Raw genomic sequence first — 23,355 nt, forward strand, 5'->3', positions numbered from 1 at the left:
TTCGCTGGGTTTCGCATTCGCTGGTTGTTGCGAGGAAGAAGATGTGTAAAGGGTCGTACGCATATGTGTCTGGATGTGTGTATTATTGGTGTACGGTGTATCATTGGAATCGTGGGTGTGTTTTGATATTAAAAGGAATTAGCTTCTGGGAGTGTTATAAGAGTGAATTGTGCCTGGATTTCCTTTGAAGATTGATCCAAGAAGTGGCCAAATATAGTGTTTATGCAAGGATTTTGAGATTTGACAAGATATTACAATTCTAGCCGATTTAAATAGCCAATTTGGGTTAATTAGTGAATTCGGCTAAAGCTTAAATGAGACGAATTAATATAATTAACTATTGAGTTTCTTAATCTTAGAAAAATAAGATAATTAACTTAATTATAATCTAATTAATTCAAAAATATTAACTATTGATTAACTAAGCTTATTAACAAAATATTTAAGTAAAAATATAATCTTTTTTAAATGACTTTTGAATATTCATAAAACGTACTAATTATATACATAATTATATAAAAGCATACATATTATTTAAAATCATAAAAGATTGACTAAATTACATTAAAATAACTTAAGAAATATTTTGAATTTTTTAAAATGAAATATTTTAAAATTATCTGAAGTTAAAGAAGCTCGATGATCACTTCAAATTGTGGAGGGTTAAAATTGAGTGTCAACAGTGAGATTTTAAGAAAGATGGTGATTATGAGTTGAATACAACTCCATATTTGAAATAGTTTTCACCAATACTTTTCAAACGACTTGGATAATGTATTCAAGGAATGATTTTTGGATTGAAACGTCTTTTTCAGAATTTGCTTTTTGAGTTCATCTGACCCATTTTTAAAAGTGTATTATGTATGTTGTTATTTCCGAAATCTCATTATGATTACTTTTTGAATTAGATTTTGTGGCTTTGGATATCGTTCGTTAAGGAAAACCTCAAGTCTTGGATTGATTTTTTATTCAATTATGACAAATGAACTTCTAAACATTATAAAACTTGTAGAATCTTATATTTCCCTTCATTGTGTGTGTTGGGAAGTAATCGAAATGAAGTGACGGGTTCAATTACTCCACTTGATTGATATTAATGAATAAAAGAGGATTAAATGAAAATACAATGTGTTGATAGTTGTGTTCTGTAATTGCCTTGATGTTGATCCTAATTTGTTGATTGATGATATTATTGTGGAGTTGAATTTCTAGAGTTTATTATCTCTTCCTTATGGTGTGAAATTGTCAATTTGCATTGATGTTGGTACACTCTAATGAGATATGTGGTGATTATACCGATGGAAAATGGTTCCTGGGAGAGATATAATGGATCAGCGAGTGTTATTATGTCGACAGGCGAGTGATATTATGCCGATGAGAAATCGTTCTAGCAAGTGTTGATTATTGTGATTTGATTAACTTGATACTTGTGACTGAGATACATGATACTTATGAGTGACATACTCGATTCTTCTTATTGATTGACTTGATACTTGTTGATTGTTGAACAGTGACTATTAGACTATGATCGTTAATACTTGTGAATTGTGTATTGTAAAACTGTTATGTTGGGTTGATTTCTGTGCAGGTTGTAGTTGAGGCGGTTCGATTGGGATGAAAGGAGTACTCCGGTCGTATTCTAGCTTAGTTATACCTTGTTTAGTGGGTTGCTTGCTCAGTACCGTGTTGTTGGTACTCACTCCTTACTTCTACACATGGGTAGGTTCCGAACCCAAACTCATGTGATCATTTTCTTCATCTTTCTCTGAGGCTTTCTAAGGATATATTAAGAAGTAGTTGCTTGTCAACCCGTCGGGCCCTCGTGTTCCTCATTTTATGCTTTGTTCTATTCTAGAAACAAAGACATTAAGACTTGTATTTATCTTTCAAATTATGGGATACTACATAGTGACTAGTACATGTGACAATCAAATTTTGGGGGTGTTTATGAGTTGATTATGTTTTACGCACTTATGTTATTGTTTATTTATTTTCCATTTTTCTTTTGTATTATTGGATTTTAGGCTGACTTGTCTTGGTGGGTTTAGAAGAGTTCCATCACATTCATTTTTAGATCCTGACATATACCCTCAACTTTATAATTTAGAAGTTGATAAACCTCTCGTTAAAAAGTGTCTCACATATACCCTTAACGTTACAAAAATGACTCACTAATACTCTTATCATCTAACAAAAGTTTTAAAAAATGAATTATTTCTTTCAAATTTTTTATTTCAACAAATCCATGTAGGAATATGTAATGACTTGTTCCCGTTGTTATAGAAAAGCCAACGGGGAAAATGTTGGGCCAAAATTTTTTTTGGTAGTAACTAGAATTTCCCAACCCAGTCCAGATTTGGACAAAATCGGAGTCAGTGAGGTCTAGGGAAATATGGTAACAAATGGGAGATCTAATTATGAATTTGATCATATGAGTAGATAGCTAAGTAGTTAAGGAACCCGTACGACTTTATAGAATCAAATTCGGGCTAGTAGAACTCCCGAAACTGATCTTAGCGCGAACAAGTAGTTTTTGAGTGTCATGGGTTGAAGGTGTGTTATGAATGGGGGTTTGGAACTCTAATTTTGAGGTTCTGTCTCTGTATAAGCCGTTAGGGCAGGAATTATCCCGCCAGGGTTGGGCCATTGTGGCGGGACAGGGTCCGCCATAACGGGTTAGTCTCGACTTAAGTCGGAAATAAACCCCAAAAACGTCATTACTCTACAATTTTCATTCATGAGACCTAAGGGACGAACTAGGGCAAGTTCTTGATAGTTTTCCACCTCTTTTAGCACTAAAGGTAAGGATTTTACTCCCCTAATCCGTTTTTCGACACGAAGAATTTAGTTTCTTGGGTAATTATTATTGAGGGAAGATTTGAACTGAGGATTATGGTGGAAGAAGCCCTAATTTGGGTATTGGGATCATGTGTTAGTTCTTGGGTTATTAAGTTTGTTATAATTCAGGTAATTAGGCCTCGTTTATTGATCCTCGCATTATATTAATAATTTGTAGACCAAGAACAAGCAGAAAGAATTCGGAAAGGGAAAAATCAAGTTTCTTAGGAGGATTCAAGCTTTGTTCGAGGTAGGTGCTTGTTGTGATTTTATGTTTGTGTGATATATGTTAGTAATTGCTTCGTTATAATCCATGTATGTATGCGAAGGTTGCACTATTGATCACACTAATCGTAAATAAGTATGAATGATTGTATCCCATGAATCAACACTTGCTTGTATGATTATGAGAATGTACATTTTGATTGTGATTGTGGCTTATTGAATGGAATGGGTGTCACGATCCGACACGCTAACTAAGATTGGATGTCACATATTGACATACATATTGGAACAGGTGTCACGATCCAACACACTAACTTGGAACGGGTGTCACGATCCGACACACTAATAGTTTGGGTATGAGTTCAATGAGAGGACCATTGACTTGGCATATATGTATATTATTGAGAATGTGAATTGTACATTGATCCTAAGATGATGACTAATATTGTATATGTTCGGTACATGCCTGTTTTATAATGTTGTGGTTACTTGTATATGTTTCACTTATTGGAATAGTCGTGTGATCGTACCAGTACACTGTGGTTATATACTGATATTGCACTTGATCTTTCTTTGTTGATTACAGGGCATCTTCAGGCGGCTAATGATAGACCTCATCTAGGAGATCAGTGATCAACTGAATTCAAGGGTGAGTCAGTTCTTCGAGGCTGCCATGAGTTCTCGTTATGTTTAGTCCATTTCTATTCGGACTTAGACTAGTGCTTTAGATTCCTTATGTTTAGTTGGGGTTGCATCCATTTTCTTAGAATTGTCGTTCATAGATGTTTTGGTACATTGACCTTCAGGCTCTAGGCATTATTTCCGCATTTGTTTTGTTACACTTCGGAGTTTATGAGAACTCCCTATTTTTCCTTTAGACATTTAAATCGGCTTACATATCTTTAAATGTTTTAGTTTTCATTAATTTGGTTAGTTGGGTTGTAGTAACGGTTCTCCCACCGGAGGGTTAGTGTGGGTGTCAATTACAACGGTGTGGGTCGTGACAAAGGTGGTGTCAGAGCCCTAGGTTGGTTGATCTCGATGTATCAAAACGAGTCTAGTAGAGTCTTGCAGAACGGTACGGCGACATCTGTACTTTTCTTCGAAAGGTTATAGGACTTTAGGAAATCTCTCTGTTTTCTCTTGTCTCGTTCCGTGCTATAACTTAGTTCTAATTTGTATGTGGTGATCCAAATTGGTATCTAATCTCCTTCATTCTTCTCTCCGCAGATGGTTAACACTAGGTTCAACGGCGTTAGGCTCGTAGCTCCCGTCAATGCACCAGCTAAGGAATCTGCAGCATAAGGTCGCGATCGAGGCAGATGTAAAGGAAAAGCAAGGGGCAGAGGCCGAGGAAAGGTAATGCCTACTAGGGATGGAGCACCAGTTGAGAATGCTCCCAGAGAGAATATAGAGGCTGAGAATGAGGAGAATGTTGGACAAGAGGAAGAGGTACAGGCTGAGACTATAGGTATTCCTCCCTTAGACCCAGTGTTAGCTTAATAGATTATGTCGTTCCCGAAAGGATTGGTTAGTCCTGGAGTTCACAGTTCAAGCAACTCAAGCTTCCGCCAATCCCCCTATTGCTATTATTGTCCCCAAGGTGAGTGGAACTGTAGGTACTGATGCTTTCTTTCGTCCTTTGTTGGGTCCGGTTATGATTGGTAATGAACACGAGATGTTAACTAAGTTCTTGAAATTGAAACCGCCTATGTTCCATGGTTCCGAAAGTGAGGACTCCTATGAGTTCATTCTAGATTGTTATGAGAGGCTTCATAAGTTGGAAATTGTCCATCAGCATGGAGTATAGTTTGTGACCTTTCAACTTCAGGGTGAGGCTAAGTAGTGGTAGAGAGCTTATGTGGAATGCAGATCTTCAGCTTTACCCCCACTCACTTGGACCTAGTTTCATGCTCTATTCTTGGAAAAGTATGTCCCCCGAACCTTGAGAGATCGTAAGAAAGATGAGTTAATGGCTTTTGAGCAAGGTGGTATGTATGTGGCCGCTTATGAGGCTAAATTCCATGATTTGTCTAGATATGCTACGCAATTTGTGACTACTGAGAAAGAGAGGATCCGTCTATTTTTTAAGAGACTGAATTTTGAGTTACAGGTATTGTCTATGCACATGATTTCTGCGGGGGAAAGTTTTAATGAGGTAACAAATTTTGTGAAGAAAGTGGAGGGGGTGAGGCGAGACGGTCAGGATAAGGCTTTGGCTAAGAAAGCTAAGAATACATGTGACTTTCAGGGTTCTTACACCAAAGGTTCAGGGAAGCCGACACTTGCAGCCCAGCCAATTCAGTCTGCAATGCCCGCTTCTACAGGTAATTACTCGGGAACTCTACCTCAGAATTTGATTCAGGATAGCCAAGGAGCCGCACCTTCGACCGGCAGCAGGCCATCTTTCAATTGCACTTGTTACAATTGTGGAGAACCTGTACATATGAGGAGAGATTTTTCTCACCCACGTATGTTGGATTCCGTGCAGCAGCAGACTAGAGTAGTGGTACCCACGGGAAATAGTAATAATGGTCGAGGGCGTCCACAAGGTGGGCGAAGAGGAAATCAGCGATGCCGTGGAGGTAGGGGAAATGGTAATGCAGGCAGAGGTACAAAGCAGCCAGGCAGGGAAGTCGCCCATCAAGATGGCAGGGCTCAGTGTTATGCCTTTCATGGAAAGAACGAGGAAGAGTCTTCTGACGCAGTGATCATAGGTACTATTCTTGTATGTGACCGGATGTCTAATGTATTATTTGATTCGAGTTCTACTTATTCTTATGTGTCTGTGCATTTTACCTTAGAATTTGATATGATATGTGATATACTTGATGCCCCCATCCATGTTTCTACCCCAGTTGGAGAGTATGTCATAGTCACCCATGTTTGTTGTGCTTGTTCTGTTATGTTTATGGGATTCCAAACTTGGATTGATTTGGTTATTTTGGATATGACTGACTTTGATATAATCTTAGACATGACATGGTTGTCCCCCTCTTATGTTGTGTTAAATTGTAACACTAAGTCTGTGACTCTAGAGATTCCGGGTAGGAAAAAGTTAGAGTGGGAAGGGGTGTACAAGTCTAAGCCAACTAAGATCATATCCTCCATTCGGGCTAGAAAACTGGTGGGACAGGGTTATTTGGCGTATTTAGCTCATATTCGAGATGTTGAGGTTGAGTATCCCTTTATTGAGCCTATTCCTGTGGTTTCAGAATTTAGAGAAGTGTTTCCTACAGATTTTCATGGTATGCCTCAAGATAGAGATATAGATTTCTACATTGATTCGGAACCTGGTACCCGCCCCATTTCCATCCCTCCGTATTGTATGGCTCCGGCAGAGTTAAGAGAGCTTAAGGCTCAAATCCAAGAGCTTCTTGATAAAGGATTCATTCATCCTAGTGTTTCACCATGGGGTGCTCCTGTAATGTTTGTTAAGAAAAAGAATGGTAGTATGAAGATGTATATAGATTACCGACAATTGAATAGGGTCACCATTCGAAACAAGTTCCCATTGCCTCGGATAGATGACCTTTTTTACCAATTGTAAGGTGCATCATTTTTTCTAAGATTGATTTAAGGTCTAGCTACCATTAGTTAAATATTATACTTAAGGATATACCAAAAACAACATTTAGGACTCGCTACGAGCACTATGAGTTCCTAGTTATGTCGTTCGGGTTGACAAATGCGTCTACAGCTTTAATGAGCTTGATGAACAGGGTGTCACTACATCAAAAATGATCATTAGTGGCAATTAATTCTTAATTGCCGCTAAATATATATTTTTAGCGGCAATTAGCACTTTTTGTATATGTCCCTAAAGCCTTTAGCGACATTGGTTCTAATGGCACTTAACTAATGCCGGTAAAGACACTAGCACTCTTTTTTAATGTCAATATTTATTGCCACTAAAAGTTGTTTTTGTTGTAGTGTGTTCAGACCCTTTCTTGATTCGTTTGTGATAATGTTTATTGATGACATTTTGGTTTATTCGAGAAGTAAGGAAGAGCATGCCGACCATCTTAGTATTGTTCTGGGTGTTCTTGGGAAACAAAAGTTGTATGCGAAATTTTCTGAGTGTGAATTTTGGTTGATTTCGGTTGCCTTTTTGGGGTGTGTAGTTTCAAAGGAAGAGGTAATGGTAGATCCCCGAAAGATTGAAGCAGTTAAGAATTGGGTCCGGCCTAGTTCTGTGACTGAAGTTAGGAGTTTTATGGGGCTCGCTAGCTACTATAGTCGGTTTGGTAAAAACTTTGCTTCTATTGCCACACATTTGACAGATTTGACCAAAACGGAGATACCATTTGAATGGACTGAAAAATGTGAGGAGAGCTTTCAAAAGCTCAAGACTCTTTTGACCACAACACCTACTCTAGCACTACCGGTGGAAGGTAAAGATATTATTGTTTATTGTGATGCTTCACATTCAGGTTTGGGTGTTGTATTAATGCAGGATAAGAATGTCATCACTTATGCATCGCAGCAGTTGAAGGTGCATGAGAGGAATAATGCAACACATGATTTAGAGCTGGCAGCGGTAGTGTTTGCTCTTAAGATCTGGCTGCATTACCTCTATGGTGTCAAGTGTGAGGTTTTTATTGATCATTGCAGTCTACAACATGTATTCACTCAAAAGGGTCTGAATTTGAGACAGCGAAGGTGGATGGAGTTACTCAAGGATTATGATGTGGCCATCCAGTATCATCTGGGTAAGGCAAATGTAGTGGCGGATGCACTGAGCCAAAAAGCGGTGAGTATGGGTAGTTTAGCTTGCTTGGGTGTATCCAAGCGACCTTTGGTTAAGGAAATCCAAACTTTGGAATCTAAGTTCATTTAGTTGGGCATCTCAAAAAAAGGTAGGGTGATAGCTAACATTGAGGTTAGAGCCACCTTCATTGAGCAAATCAAGGCCAAACAGTTTGAGGATGAGAATTTGAATGAGCTTAGAAAGAAGATAGTGATTGGTAAGGCACAAGATATGGTTCTTGATGCGGGGGCGTGCTCAGTTTTAAAGGAAGAAGTTGTGTTCCTAGAGTGGGCGACTTGATTCAGAGTTTATTGACAGAATCTCATGGTTCGAGGTATTCCATTCATCCGGGTGTGACTAAGATGTACTGAGATTTGAAGCAAATTTATTGGTGGCCTGGCATGAAGAAAGATATAGCGGAGTTTGTGGCTAAGTGTCAAAATTGCCAACAAGTAAAGTATGAGCACCAAAGGCCTGCATGTTTTCTTCAAAGAATTCCAATTCCGTAATGGAAGTGGGAAAAGATAGCTAAGGATTTCGTGGTTGGTCTTCCCACGACATTGGGAAAGTATGATTCTATTTGGGTAGTTGTTGACAAATTGACTAAGTCTGCCCATTTTATTCCAGTGAAAATAGACTATAATGCTTAGCAATTGGATAAGGTGTATGTAAAGATATAGTAAGGTTGCACAGGGTGCCCCTTTGTATTATCTCAGGTCCTGGTACGCAGTTCACCTCCAAGTTTTGGGAAAATCGCATGAGGAGTTGGGTACTCAACTCACTTTTAGTACAACTTTCCATCCACATACAGACATGCAGTTTGAGAGGACAATCCAAGTATTAGAGGACATGTTGAGAGCATGTGTGATCGACTTTGGAAGACATTGGGATAAGTTCCTACCGTTGTGTGAGTTCTCCAACAATAATAGTTACCACTCAAGCATTGATATGGCACCATTTGAAGCATTGTATGGGAGAGGATGTAGATCACCCATAGGATGGTTTGAGGCTGGAGACGTGAAACATTTGGGGGTTGACTTGGTGAAGGATGCTCAAGAGAAGGTAAGAAGCTCCTAGCAGTCCAAAGTCGACAGAAAATGTATGTGGATCATAAGGTAAGGGACATGGCATTCCAGACTGGTGAACAAGTTCTTCTTAAGGTATCACCCATGAAAGGGGTGATGAGATTCGGCAAGAAGGGCAAGATTAGTCCTCGATATATCGAACCATTTGAACTTCTTGATCGTGTAGGGCAGTGGTGTATAGATTGGCTTTACCTTCTAACCTATTGGGAGTTCATCTAGTATTTCATGTGTCCATGTCGAAGAGATATCATAGTGATAAGAATTACATCATAAAATGGGAATCAGTTATGTTAGACAAAGACCTTCAGTATGAGGAGGAACTGATTGCAATTCCTGAACGTGATGTCTGAAAGCTTAGGACCAAAGAGATGAAGTCCGTGAAAGTTCAATGGAAGCATCGTCCAGTTGAGGAAGCTACTTGGGAAACCAAGAAAGACATGCGAGACAAGTATCCCCAGTTTTTTAGTGTCATGGGTTGAAGGTGTGTTGTGAAATGTGGGTTTGGAACTCTAATTCCGAGGTTCTGTCTCTATGTAAGCTGCTAGGGCAGGAATTATCCCGCTGGGGCAGTGTGGGGTCCGCCGTAGCGGGCCAGTCGCGGCTTAAGTTGGAAATAAACCCCAAAAATGTCATTATTCTACAATTTCGTTCTTGAGAGCTAACGGACGAAATACGGCAAGTTCTTGATAGTTTTCCACCTCTTCTAGCACTAAAGGTAAGGATTTTACTCCCCTAATCCATTTTTCAACCGTAAAACTTAGTTTCTTGGGTAGTTATTGTTGGGGGAAGATTTTGATCGGGGGATTATGGTGGGAAAAGCCCTAATTTGGGTATTGGGATCATGGGTTAGATCTTGGGCTATTGGGTTTGTTATAATCCATGTAATTAGGCCTCATTTATTGATCTCGTGTTGTATTAATTGTTTGTAGACCAAGAACAAGAGCAAAGAATCTGGAAAGGGAAGAATCAAGTTTCTTAGGAGGATTCAAGCTTTGTTCGAGGTAGATGATGGTTGTGATTTCATGTTTGTGTGATATATGTTAGTAATTGCTTTGTTATAATGCATGTATGTATGCGAATGTTGCACTTTTGATCACACTAATCGTAAATAAGTATGAATGAATGATTGTATGTCATGAATGAACACTTGCTTGTATGATTATAAGAATGTACATTTTGAATGTGATTATGGCCTGTTGAATGGAACGGGTGTCACGTTCCGACACACTAACTGGGATCGAATGTCACTTACCGATATACATATTGGAATGGGTGTCACGATTCGACACACTAACTTGGAACGGGTGTCACGATCCGGCACACTGATAGTTTGGGTATGGGTTCCATGAGAGGACCATTGACTTGGCATATATGTGTATTATTGAGAATGTGGAATTGTACATTGATCCTGAAATGATGACTAATATTGTAAATGTTCGGTATATGCTTGTTTTATAATGTTGTGGTACTTGTATATGTTTCACTTATTGGAATAGCCGCGTGATCCTACCAGTACACTGTGGTTCTGTACTGATACTACACTTGCTCTTTCTTTTTTTAGTACAGGGCATCTTCAGGCGGCTACTGATAGACCTCATCTAGGAGATCAGTGATCAATCGAATTCAAGGGTGAGTCAGTTCTTTCAGACTGCCATGAGTTCTCGTTATGTTTAGTCCATTTCTATTCGGACTTAGACTAGTTCTTTAGATTCCTTGTGTTTAGTTGGGGTTGCACCCATTTTCTTAGACTTGTCGTTCGTAGATGTTTTGGTACATTGACTTTCAGGTTCTAGGCATTATTTTTGCATTTGTTTTGTTACACTTCGGAGTTTATGGGAACTCCGTATTTTTCCTTTAGACATTTAAACCTGCTTTTGTATCTTTAAATGCTTTAGTTTTCATTTATTTGGTTAGTTAGGTTGTAGTAACGGTTCTCCCACCGGAGGGTTAATGTGGGTATGAATCACGACGGTCTGGGTCGTGACAGGATATCCTTCTAACAATGTTCAGGGTACATTTGATCCTTCTTACACATGATTTTTTGTCCTTCTTTTGATTCAACAACTAATTTGAGTTTTAATGATCTCTCTTACAGAACTTATCATTATTTGAGTTTCTTATTCTTATTTTATTTTTCTCTTTTATTCTTTAATGTGAAAATTGAAAAAATAAAATAAAAGAAGTGTAAATGAAAAAAAAGAGAAAAAAAAGTAAGAAAAAAGTTTATAATTAATTTTTTGCCTATATTATAGTTTTTTTGTGTATGTAAATAAAATTGGGGTATTTATGATTAATTTACAAGAAAATGAGTGGAAAAATAAATTTGGCCATCAAAATAATAAGAGATAAGTGTCAAAACATACTTAAATTATTTCCTTTTTTTAGTTTTTTGCCTAAACTATTGTGAATGTAACTTTCATACCTAGATTACCACTTATTAGTTTGGCAAACACACATCTCTCTTTTATTGCACTCTCTTCATAGTGTGTACTATACTCACTCTTTTATTTTAAACAATTATCACGTAACACTCCACATGGACAAAACATTCTACCTTGACAAAAATAAAATAAATTATTAGTAATAATATCCCCCACCCCCCCAAATTTTTTTATATAAAATAAAATGTAAAATATTTTTCCTCCCCCCCTCCCCCATTTCCCCTACCCGTATGCCCCCCCCCCCCTCCCCCTCCCCCTCCCCCTCCCCGATTGTTTAATTCTCTTTTAAATTTCTTTCATAAAAGCCCCCCCGCCCCGCCTCCCTTCAAAAAATAATTTTGATATTATTTTAACTCTTTAAAATAAAAAAAATCTATCCCATCCCAGCTAACTCTCCACTTCCAATTTCTTTCATCGTTTTGTGTTAGATGTATACATTTATTTTTAGAATAGTATTTCTTTACTTGCAACAAGACTTTTTTAACATAAAACTTTTATTTCTATTATATTCGGTACGCAGCAGAATTTTTTTTGGTCAAAAGATATCTACATATCTAATACAAACGAAAAAATATAAAAAAAAAAATTAGAAGGGAAGAGTTAAATGGGATGGGGAAGAATTTTATTGCTTTTTCCTGATTGTCAAAAATAATTTAAATTTTTTATTACTTTTTTCCCATCTCTTCTGTTTAAAATTTATAAATAGTAATAATATGTGTATTATCTAATTACTTCATTGTAACCTAAAAAATAGTTCAAATCCCCTCCCCCAATACCCCCAATCCCCCGCATTTACATGAACTCACTCTCTCTCTCTCTCTCTCACACACATATATATATATTCTTTGAATTAGTATTATTGTCATGATGGGATGAGAATGGGATAAAAGAAATGATTATTTTTATTCTTTTATTTTTTATTTTGGGTACACAAAAAAATGTAATATTTGTACATATTTGCTTGATTAAGTCATCTTTTATTGAACTTATTTTTTCTATATGAATGCATCATTATTTTCCTCTCTTCTTTTCTCTTTTGTTTATCATAAATTTTTTTAAAAAAATTGTGGACAAGTTCCAAATTGGAAAAAAAATGGAAGAGATAGGAAGTGAAGGGCCTGGGAGGGAGTAGTTTAGAGAGTAGATGCCTAACATTTTTATAATTTTAAATTTATTATGAAATTCAAGATCAAGTCAATCATGTGAGCTTAATTATATATTAAGTAATTTTAAATTATTTTAACGGAAAAAGGCCTAAAATGCCCTTAAACTATGAGATTCGGTAAAATATTACCCTTCATCCATCTAATGAGAGTGATCTGTTAGACATAAAAGTATTTTTAAGCCGAAAGATGGACGTCAGGGGCATTTTAGGGTCTATAGGTTGATGAAGGGTAATTTTATACCAATTCAAATATTTGAGGGGCATTTTAGGCCCTTCTCCGTTTAAATTATTATTATTTGTTAATAAGTGTAATATTTTTTCATTCTGATTAATTCATTTGAAAAGTCCAACTATCGTATTAATTTTTTTTTTGTAATATCTGAAAATGATGAGTTTTATAAAATAGTAAAGCTCATGTAGAACTCTTCGGCCACAAATTTCTATTTTTAAACTAACCGATTTTTTTTCAACTAAAAGTCTAAAATTCAAGTAATTTTTCTTTTTCAATTAAAAGTTTTTATTAGCTTTTTCTTAACATTATCAAATGACTTTTTCATAGCTTGATACTTAGCTTACCTACACTGCAAACTACTCTTTTTTATTATATACACCGAAGATATATAGATTATATTGGTAGCGATAATCATAAATTTTGCGATCCCTAAGGGTGATAGAGTTGTCCAATTGCGTAAAATCACGGATTACCGCGGATATGTTTGCCACGTTAATAGTGTGTGGGGGGGACCTTCTGAAAATGGAATCCACGAGGTCTATAATGTTAGCCTCTGCCCTGTATTTTGTACTATTATATTCTGCACCATCATGCAAAAATACAAGGGCAGTGGGGACAAAAGAAAACAAGACAGACGTGGTAGTAGTATTTTTTCTTTCGTTCCTTTAGATTGATCAATTAATAATTCACAATATATATTCGTCACACAATTATCCTAGGATGAAAAATTGAAAATTTAAAAATTATCTGAAAACAAGACTGCTTTATTTTTTGTTTTTTGAATTGACAGGTTAAGTACACGTAATTTAAGACGCATTGTCATATCTTATCACATAAAGAGTCAATTCTGGTTGCTTTTCACCCACAAGAACTGTGCTAACTCTCCACTACTTCTTCTTCTTCTATTTGATTTGATTTTAGAACAAACATAGGAAGAAGAGTTAATTAATTATGGAGCCTAAATCAGATGATGGCTCCTCAAATATAAGAGTGCGTCTACTATACAATGATGGCAGAATTGAAGATAATACTATTTCAGGACCAACTTCTTTTTCAAGAACTTGTTTCAATGGACTCAATGCTTTGTCAGGTTCTCCACTTACTAGCTTCTATTCTTCTTCTATTCAATTATAGGCGGAACTAGTTTATTTATTATGGTTCGACCTATCCCCATAGTTCTGATCCAAATTCTTTATTTATATTTAAAAAATTATTAAATATGTATAAGTAGAAGTAGGGGTGTACAAAATCGAACCGAAAATCAAACTAAACCGCAAATCGAGTCAAACCGGAAAAAAAAACCTGACTAGTGGTTGGTTTGACTTGGTTTGGTGTTGAAAAAAAATCCAACTATATTTGGGTTGGTTTGGTTTTAACTAAAAAAAAAATCGAGACCAAACCAACCCGACATTATATATATAATTTTAAAAATTTTATTTTATAAATAAAAATATTTACTTTGATATAATTTTTAAATATTTCTTATACTTTTTTATAGTTTTTATCTTTTAATATATTATTTCAAGTTTGAAACTTAGAATTTTGAATAGTTTCATAAAGATTATAGTTCATAGATATAGGTAATTATAATAAAACTTAAATCAAAATCAAATTAATACTAATGCAAAATGAAAATCAATTTAACACTAAGAATGACAATAATATTGAATATTTGTTCTTTGGTTTTACATTGGTTTAGACAATTAAAGTACATAATCCAATTTTAATTTNATCAAATTAATACTAATGCAAAATGAAAATCAATTTAACACTAAGAATGACAATAATATTGAATATTTGTTCTTTGGTTTTACATTGGTTTAGACAATTAAAGTACATAATTCAATTTTAATTTTCTTTAACATTTAGTCATGTTACTAATACTTATTAAACTTATTTTAGCATGATTTAGTACTTTTAAATTATGATCATTTTCATTATGACTTGTTAATTTGCAATATTTGTTTTACGCGATTTCATTATTATTATTTTTTTTTGAATATTTTAGTGTCATTAATCATATTATTGTTTGTGTTGTATTCTTAAGAAACACCTTAAATAGTTATATTTTGGTACGACTGGAGAAAAATATTTGAAGTACAAGTAAATTATATGTTTGTATGAATACTTTAGTGAAAAACCCGAGGTTGAAAAACTCGAATTTTATTGGTCTGGTTTGGTTTATAGATTTAAAAATCCGACACAAATGATTTGGTTTGATATTTGAAAAACCCGAACCAACCCGACCATGTACACCCCTATATAGAAGATTGATATATTTAAATATAGGGTTCTTGTGAATGAAGAAAAAAATTGACAAAAAACAAATATATTTGAACAAAGGTAGTTTAAATCAACTCGGATTTGTCCTTGATTTATTATTCCAAATTAAAATTATGAACGAAAAGGAAACAAAAAAACACTATTTAAAATGATAACGTATGGAGACCCAAACTTGGAAGAAATAGAAGTAAACCTTACCCAAAAAAACAAAAAAGCTCAATAAAGTATGAAATTAAATAAAAGTTTCTTGGGCAGTGTGAAATAAATAATAATTACAACTTGGACTTTTCAGAAGTGGTTTAAGTTTTAAACAATTGTGGTTTTAAAAGTATTAAAAGTGGTTTTACTTTTGAGGGTAATTTAGGTACACGAAATAAATGAATTTACCCAAACGCCCTTAACTTTTCACCAAAATTACGAAAATACCTGATTTTTGTTGCTCGTATCATTTCGTGCCAAAAATCTGTCTTGCCAATTATATTTTCCGTTTGACAATTACAAAAGATAAATTTGTCTTTTCAAGGTTTCGATTATTGGCTGATTGAGACATTTCTTAGTATATTACTACTACTATTATATTGTTTCTTTTCCGTCAGAATGACTAACATACGTACTATTAATCACTACACCCTCCGTCCCTATTTACTTGTCCATATTTCCTTTTTTAATTGTCCCTATTTAGTTGTCCATTTTGACAAATCAAGAAAGGACAACAAATTTTTTCCTATTATACCCTTATTTACACTTCTTGAAAATTGTAAAAGTGTATGTTGTTTCCCTCCAATTTATTTCACTTGAATTCAAATAAGTGGTTGTAATTTTGAAGTGAAAAGTTGTCATAAAGGTAAAATTGTAACTTCACTGTGCTAATCATTGTTGCCTTAATTTGTGTGTCATTTCTAAAGTGGACAACTAAAAAGGGACGGAGGGAGTACTAAATAAATTGGGAGAGAGAGAGAGAGAGAGTATATAGTAATCTTAGTTTTTCAAAGGCATAATTTGAAAATAACAATTAGATGCTTTTTTGGTCAGGAGTTGGCATACTTTCAGTACCTTACGCATTAGCATCAGGAGGATGGTTAAGTTTAATATTTCTCTTCATTATCGCTATATCAACCTATTACACTTCCTTTTTAATTCAAAGATGCATGGGCATTGATCCAACCATAAGAAATTACCCTGACATCGGGGAACGCGCCTTTGGAACTATGGGAAGAATGCTTGTCTCCACGACGATGAACGTTGAACTTTATATGGTTGTAACAGGTTTCTTGATTTTAGAAGGAGATAACTTGCAAAACTTATTTGGAGACCACATACAACTTCAAATATTTGGACTTGAAGGAAAACAATGTTTTGTGATTATTATAAGTCTTATTATTCTGCCTACAGTTTGGTTGAACAATATGAGCATCCTTTCTTATATATCTGCAACTGGAGTGCTGGCATCTATTGTGTTACTTGCATCTATTTTATGGGCTGCTTTATTTGATGGCATTGGGTTTCAAACAAGTCAAACTCACTTTATTAATTGGAAAGGGATGCCAACTGCTATTAGCCTCTATGCCTTCTGTTATTGTGCTCATCCAGTTTTCCCAACCTTATATACTTCCATGATAAATCCAAAAAAGTTCTCAAAGGTAACATCACTTTTTTCTATTTTTACTATAATTTGACATGTTATAACATATCGTCTGTTTTACTTATTATAATTTGACATGTTATAACATACGTAGTTTAACTTGTTGTAGCATGTTGTTTATTTTATTTACCATGTTACTAAATTTACTAACTATAGAAATGACCCCTTTCGTGTCAATTTAAGTGGCACTAGCCGATTTGATGACATTGAAATTTGTGGTCTATAATATTATTATTTGTGTTACTATAAACTATTTCATTAAGAGTTAAATTGTTTTTAATTGTAAAAATCAATATTTTTTTAGACGAATTTGAAAAGAAAAGTGTGTTACATAAATTGAGACTAATGTTGTAATTTGTAATTATCTTTTTAGGTGACTTTGATAGTCTAAAATATTATACTTCTAGGAAATTAAATTTTTTTCGGATGACTTATTATTGGAATTAAAATATTATATTTATTTATATGTTTAAGAAAAATATAGATATTTCCACAATTAGGTGATAATGTATGTATCAAACATAAACTTTGTTACTTTTTGTCTTTTTATATGCTAAGTAGTACTCCTCTGTTCCTAATTAATTGTCTATTTTTTCTTTTTTAATTGTCCTTAATTATTTGTTAATTTTGACAAATTAATAAAGAACAATTTTTTTTTACCTATTATATCTTCAATTAATTACTTTGAAAAAGATAAACTTTTTGAAAATCTTAAGTTTTTAATTTATCTACTTCATAATTAATAGGGGTAAAATGGTAAACTCACAATGTCAATAATTGTTTTCTTAATAGGTGTGTCAATTCAAAAGTGGGCAAGTAATTAGGGACAAAAGAGTACCTACTAATTAATTTTGTTGCTAAAAATCATTACTTGCAGGTGATGTTTGTTTGCTTTCTACTTTGCACCATCAGCTATGCATCAATGGCTATTGTTGGATATCTCATGTTTGGTCCAAGTGTACTTTCCCAAATAACCTTAAACCTCCCCACCAATAAAACCAGCTCAAAAGTTGCAATTTACACCACACTAGTCAATCCAATTGCAAAGTATAGCTTGATGATAAAACCACTAGAAAATAGTATTGAAAATCAACTTCCAATTCATTACAAAGCAAGGGTATGCAGCCTACTTATAAGAACAGCTTTAGTAATTAGTACTGTCATTGTAGCATTAGCTATCCCCTTTTTTGGATATCTCATGTCACTTGTTGGAGCATTTTTGAGTGTTACAGCTTCCATAGTACTACCATGTTTGTGCTTCTTGAAGATCTCTGGGATTTATCAAAGACTAGGATTTGAGCAAGTATTTATAGTGGGGATTGTGATAATGGGCATAGCCATTATGCTTGTAGGTACTTACACTTCTGTGTTACAAATTATCAGTCATTTGTAAGTGAAATGTTTCACATACTTACTTTTCTCATGGATTTGATTTTTATATAGATGTCCTAATAACTACTCTCTTCCTTTTAATTTGTGCGTCTTACTTTTCATTTTATTCCGTTTAGAAAACAATGTTTTTCTTTCTTTCTAGGAAATGTTCCGACTCCCAACACACACAAGTGTATGCGGTCATCCAAGTAGTACAGACTGATTTAGTCCGAATATCTTACCCAAGACTTGTGATTTAACAAAAAATAAATTAACCTAGAGAGAAATTTGAATTTTATTTATTTCTATGAGTAAAATTTAAAGACAAAAAAACAAATAAATGTTGTAATCACAATTCGAGAGAGATTTCAGGGTTACAACTTTGTTTCACAATCATGTAAAGCATTTGATTTCATCGACTAGTTTATTTATTCAGTTGTTGATTTACAGGGTTAATAACAAGATTATCATCTTCCAAGCCTCCAATTGTCTATATAGATTGAGCTAACACCTACATCATTGAGCGGGGATATAAAAAATTACTCTGAATGCATTTATATCTGTTAGGCAAAACTATAATTGTATAGTGATCAGAAAATATACTCTTTCCTATAATAGGTCTGATTTTACATATTATACATATCTAACAATATATACTCCTTCCTAGAATAGAACTCTAACCTTACAATTGTATAACTATACGTATTTGTTTTCTGTTGTATCATTAAATTAATAGAGAATACTATTTCAGAAAATCTTACGTCCCTTTAGCATAGTATCAAGAACCATCGTTTAATTTTTTTTTCTCGTGCTCTCTGCTTTCTCTATAGAGTTACCTTGCTACCTTCTTGTGTTCCTCTTGTCTTTTTGTTTCTTTGCACAGGTATCCTGTAACTTATTTTTCTTTCTCGGTTGTACTTTGTCTATTCAATAAATTTGCAATCATCCTCACACGATTTGCTCTCCACAGAACTGGATCATGGAAAGGTCTTTTTTGGGTGGTTTGATGGTTCTGCTTGTCACACCCCTTTTCGCACACGGAAGGGTATTTCCACTTTTAGTGACGGTATTGACTAGGAATTATTTTTAATTTTCAGAGTCGCCACTTGGAATTGAGTTATGGTGTTCCAAGTCACTTTTTCTTTTTAATCCCTAACCAAAAGGAAATGATTCTATATTTTGGTCTACGAACCAGAAATTTGGGTAAGGAATTCTGTTGACCAAGACGAAGGTATTAGGCATCCCTCGAGTCTCGTGGTTCTAGCACGATCGCTTTTATTGACTTATACTTATGCTAAATTATTATTATTATTTTGGATACATTATTATAGGCCATGGTTTGCTTATTTTTTTATTTGTTGAATTTTATTAGTTTGAACCTAGATGCATAACCCCATTCTTGGTTTTGACATTTAGAGGTTGGTTTTGACATTTAGAGGCATAACTGTCTTTTTCTCTTGAGTACCTCACACCTAATAATCTCAGTTTGCACCTCTTGGTTTGAATTAATAAAAATTAATTATTAAAACAATTTGGCCAAGGTGCGTAACCGCATCCTTGAGATAAAATTAATTATTAAAATAATTTGGCCAAGGTGCGTAACCGCATCCTTGAGTTTTTAACTATCTCAAAAAGATGTGGAACCACATTCTTAATTGAGATGAAATTTAATTACTATTGTTACATGACCTAACATAGATAAAAAAAAAAATTTTTTTTAATACATAATGAGTTATTCTTATAATGGTTGTCAATATACTACATTAAAAATATTTTCTTAAATATTAGAATAAATAGTTTGAACATTCTAAAGATCTTCATTGTTTAGAGATATGTAAGATTCAAATAATTATATTTCAACATTATAATATCAAAATTAAACACACATAAAGTTCGGGCAATTTCATTACATTGAAGTCAAGTCTTATATAATCATGAAATAAAACTATACAAAATTAAATTAAATTGAGTGTTACCTCTTGTGAAAATTATTCACGAAAAGAAAATAATCCTAATAAAGAACCACTAACTCAAAATCAAGAAAGCAAACCTCGTATTCAACATTTGTTTGTGAGTGGAGGAAAAAAAATAATGCAAGGGTAATTTTTCTTTTTCTTTTTGAATCTGTTTGCTGCCCAGATGAAGGGGTGTATAGATATGTGGAAATTGGAGTTTAATGGTATTTGGTGTTGGAGGGTCTGTTGTGAATTTATTTTTTTTAGCTTGTGCGTGTGTCTGTTGTGCCTTTTTTTATTTGCTGATTTTCTTCTTCTTTCTTTAATTGTTGGTGTGCGTGTGTGTCGTGCCTAGGAGTAGTGTCCGTGTATGTATCGGTTTCCTTTTTTCCTTTTCTTTGTAATATTATAATTAATGAACTCATAAAGACCCCTTTTTAGAGAAAAAAAATAAATAAATAAAAGTAAAAATAAAATACAAGATTATCTTCGGTATTTATACTAAATTTAAATTAACGTTATGTCCATGTCATATAAAATAACTGGAACCTTTTGTTTTTGGATGACAAAAATAAATGCTATCAATAAATGCATTTTTGCTAATGAAGGATGATTTACTTAATCAATTTTGAGTTATGCTCGTACGAATAATACAAGTATATATTAATTAAGCAATTAAATTCATAAGAATTCCTGAGTCATGTCTTGGCTTAATAAGCTAGAACGAATAAAGAAAAATATTGGAACCTAGCCAAGCAAAAGCAACTATATGTTATACTACGTTTTACTCGATCTAAATTTAACAATATAAACATCCAAATATATTTCAATATTATAGCATTAATAATATTAACGGGTTAAACACATATGAAATCTGAACAACTTCCATATATGGGATTCAATTCTTGCACAATCATGACATAAAATTATACAAAAATAGAATATAAATAAATGTTACCTCTTGTAAAAATTAGGTCACGAAAAGAAAGGACCAACAATCAGGAGCCACAAACTTAAAACTGCGAAAATAGACTTCGAGATCTTCAATCACAAGGTGCAAAAGTACGATGTATATATTGTTTGCCGAGATTAGTGCATATATCTCTATGTGTGTGTTTTTTCTTTTTTGCCTATGTGTTCTATATATAGGATATATTTTCCTAGGTGGGTCCTATTTTGTTGTTTTAGTGTGCATGTAAATAGGAGTGGGGAGGGGGGGTTGTATCGTGTGGGGTGTGGACTGTGGAGAAAAATGTGAGGGAATGGGAGTGTGGGGTGGGTTTTGTTAGATTATTTAGGTTATTTTTTTTATGTTAGTTTTAGTTTTATTAACTATACATATAAATAATAAATTATAATAAAATATCAACTAATTAAAACAATATTAAAAATTATAACTGAAATTTAAAACTCTATCCCTTCATATAATTCTTAGGCACCAAAATAGAAACTGATTTTTATATATTTATTTATTTTTCTAACAATCTTTGACTCATTCCTGCATGTTTTATGATATTAAAGCAAAGCAAAATCACATACTACTTTGTTTTAATCACAATTATTAATAATGTAAAAATACTTTTAAACGATTATTATCAAAGAAAAAATATTTTTTTAAAAATGTCCAACAAGTTTAATATATTGAAAATATCTTTTCTCTTTGTTATTTTCAAATCTTTTAAAATAATCTTACTAAAATAAGACAAAAATCAAAATATCTAACTTAACCTAAAATAAATATTTAAGGAATAAAAACAAAGAAGTAGACAACGCGACAAAGTTTGACCGGACACTTATTTGAGAGGAGAGAGAGGGAAAAAAATGTGTGACCGAGTCCTTGTTTTGGACAGCCTACATATCCCGGGTTATAAAGGAATCAGGTCAAGTGTAGTTCAAGAAGATGAGGTGATGAGTTAGAAGTCAAGTGAGGTCCCCTCGAGGCTCCAGTTTGCGGCTCCCATTTTACATGAAAAATGAAAGACAAGAGTTAAAAGAAAATACAAGTGCAAGATCCCATCTATGCAGCTTCTCTTAAAACTTGACTGGGATCTTCATGCTTCTCGAATTTTGAGAGATTGATTCTCATCTCAATTGAGTTCAAAGGTAAATGCCTTTCTCCGGGTAGGTTCCTTTTACTCGTACTTGGATATTGATTGTGTTTTTTAGAATGAGCTCATGCTTCTTCAATTGAAATTGAGCTTGAAAGTTAGACTCTTTTCCATCTAAGATCCTGAGCTTGAAATGTGGATTGACCCCATTCTATCAATGGATTCCTGAAATTAAAATAAACAAAGAAATAACACAAAATTTTGCCCCAGTTTAATAAAAGAAAATTTTGTGAGAGAAATAAAATATGGTGCTTAGCTTTGAATCGAGACTTCGAACGACTCAAGCTTTGTTGCGATGTACTCTTTAGAGGGCTTATGCGTGTTTACACCAACTCCATTCCTTATGATGAACCGGTTAAATTCGATTATGTTAGTCTAGTCCCATTATCTAGGAGAGTCCTGTTAGTCCCATTATCTAGGAGGGTCCTGCTAATTCCATTATCCAGGAGGGTCCTGCTAGTCCCATTATCCATGAGGGTCCTGTTGATCCCATTATCCAGGAGGGTCCTGCTAGTGCCATTATCCAGGAGGGTCCTATTGATCCCATTATCAAGGAGGGTCCTGCTAATCCTATTATCCAGGAGGGTCCTGCTAGTCTCATTATCCAGGAGGGTCCTGCTGATCCCATTATCCAAGAGGTTCCTGCTAGTCCTATTATCCAAGAGGGTCCTGTTGATCCCATTATCCAAGAGGGTCCTGCTAGTCCCATTATCCAGGAGGGTCCTGTTGATCCCATTATCCAGGAAGATCCTGCTAATCCCATTATCCAGGAGGGTCCTGCTAGTCCCATTATCTAGGAGGGTCCTGCTATAATACGTTCAATAGACTAAAAATACAAACAAAACATTTGCCCCAGTATTTTATTTTTATATTTTTGTGAGTGTTATCCAAATTATTTGCGGAATATTCAAGAAAAGTAGATTCGATCTCTCAGGTAATTGCTATTTTGATATATATTGGCCAATTTCCTTGTAATTGGGTTTCACAAACCTTTATTGCAATGTTGTCATTTTGCTCTTTGTAGACTAAATTGAACATCTAGATTTTTTTTCGAATCTTTCATCTTGAAATAACTTGTACCCCTACTTCAACAAAGAAAATTTGTGAGTTTTAAAATGTGGTGGTTGGTTTGTGGTTCTGCCTTTTGACGAGGATTGCTCAAGTACTTGTCATGTTTTACTTATTTTCTAACGCCCAGTGCTCGTTATTGATTGACTGTATTTTCACCCAAATTTGCTCATTTTGCGGGACTTAAATCCA

General features: G+C 34.3%; 2 protein-coding genes across 2 annotated transcripts; both read left to right on the top strand.

Moving 5' to 3' along the window:
- Positions 1-4,425: 4,425 nt before the first annotated feature.
- On the top strand, positions 4,426-6,613 carry LOC125858968 (uncharacterized). Its single transcript, XM_049538724.1, has 6 exons — positions 4,426-4,515; positions 4,589-4,666; positions 4,994-5,176; positions 5,315-5,390; positions 5,499-5,780; positions 6,102-6,613. The coding sequence occupies exons 1-6, from the start codon at positions 4,426-4,428 to the stop codon at positions 6,611-6,613; spliced, it is 1,221 nt and encodes a 406-aa protein (XP_049394681.1).
- Positions 6,614-13,572: 6,959 nt separating this feature from the next.
- Positions 13,573-18,134, top strand: LOC125860807 (amino acid transporter AVT1J-like). The gene is made up of 3 exons (XM_049540831.1): positions 13,573-13,826; positions 16,052-16,659; positions 17,539-18,134. Exons 1-3 carry the CDS (start codon positions 13,688-13,690, stop codon positions 18,052-18,054), a joined length of 1,263 nt encoding a protein of 420 aa, XP_049396788.1. The 5' UTR covers positions 13,573-13,687; the 3' UTR covers positions 18,055-18,134.
- The last annotated feature ends 5,221 nt before the right edge of the window (positions 18,135-23,355 follow it).

Source organism: Solanum stenotomum, chromosome 3 (genome assembly GCF_019186545.1).
Source record: "Solanum stenotomum isolate F172 chromosome 3, ASM1918654v1, whole genome shotgun sequence".
NCBI classification, from domain to species: Eukaryota; Viridiplantae; Streptophyta; class Magnoliopsida; order Solanales; family Solanaceae; genus Solanum; species Solanum stenotomum.

What these genes read in the sequence shown, in the direction of transcription:
- LOC125858968 (XM_049538724.1), top strand. Translation starts at nt 4,426, where the DNA reads ATGCCTACTAGGGATGGAGCACCAGTTGAGAATGCTCCCAGAGAGAAT. An exon ending in TTGCTATTATTGTCCCCAAG is followed by an intron (nt 4,667 to 4,993) that starts GTGAGTGGAACT and finishes TTCTTGGAAAAG; the next exon opens with TATGTCCCCCGAACCTTGAG. An exon ending in TTCTGACGCAGTGATCATAG is followed by an intron (nt 5,781 to 6,101) that starts GTACTATTCTTG and finishes CTGTGACTCTAG; the next exon opens with AGATTCCGGGTAGGAAAAAG.
- LOC125860807 (XM_049540831.1), top strand. Translation starts at nt 13,688, where the DNA reads ATGGAGCCTAAATCAGATGATGGCTCCTCAAATATAAGAGTGCGTCTA. An exon ending in TGGACTCAATGCTTTGTCAG is followed by an intron (nt 13,827 to 16,051) that starts GTTCTCCACTTA and finishes TTTTTTGGTCAG; the next exon opens with GAGTTGGCATACTTTCAGTA. An exon ending in ATCCAAAAAAGTTCTCAAAG is followed by an intron (nt 16,660 to 17,538) that starts GTAACATCACTT and finishes CATTACTTGCAG; the next exon opens with GTGATGTTTGTTTGCTTTCT.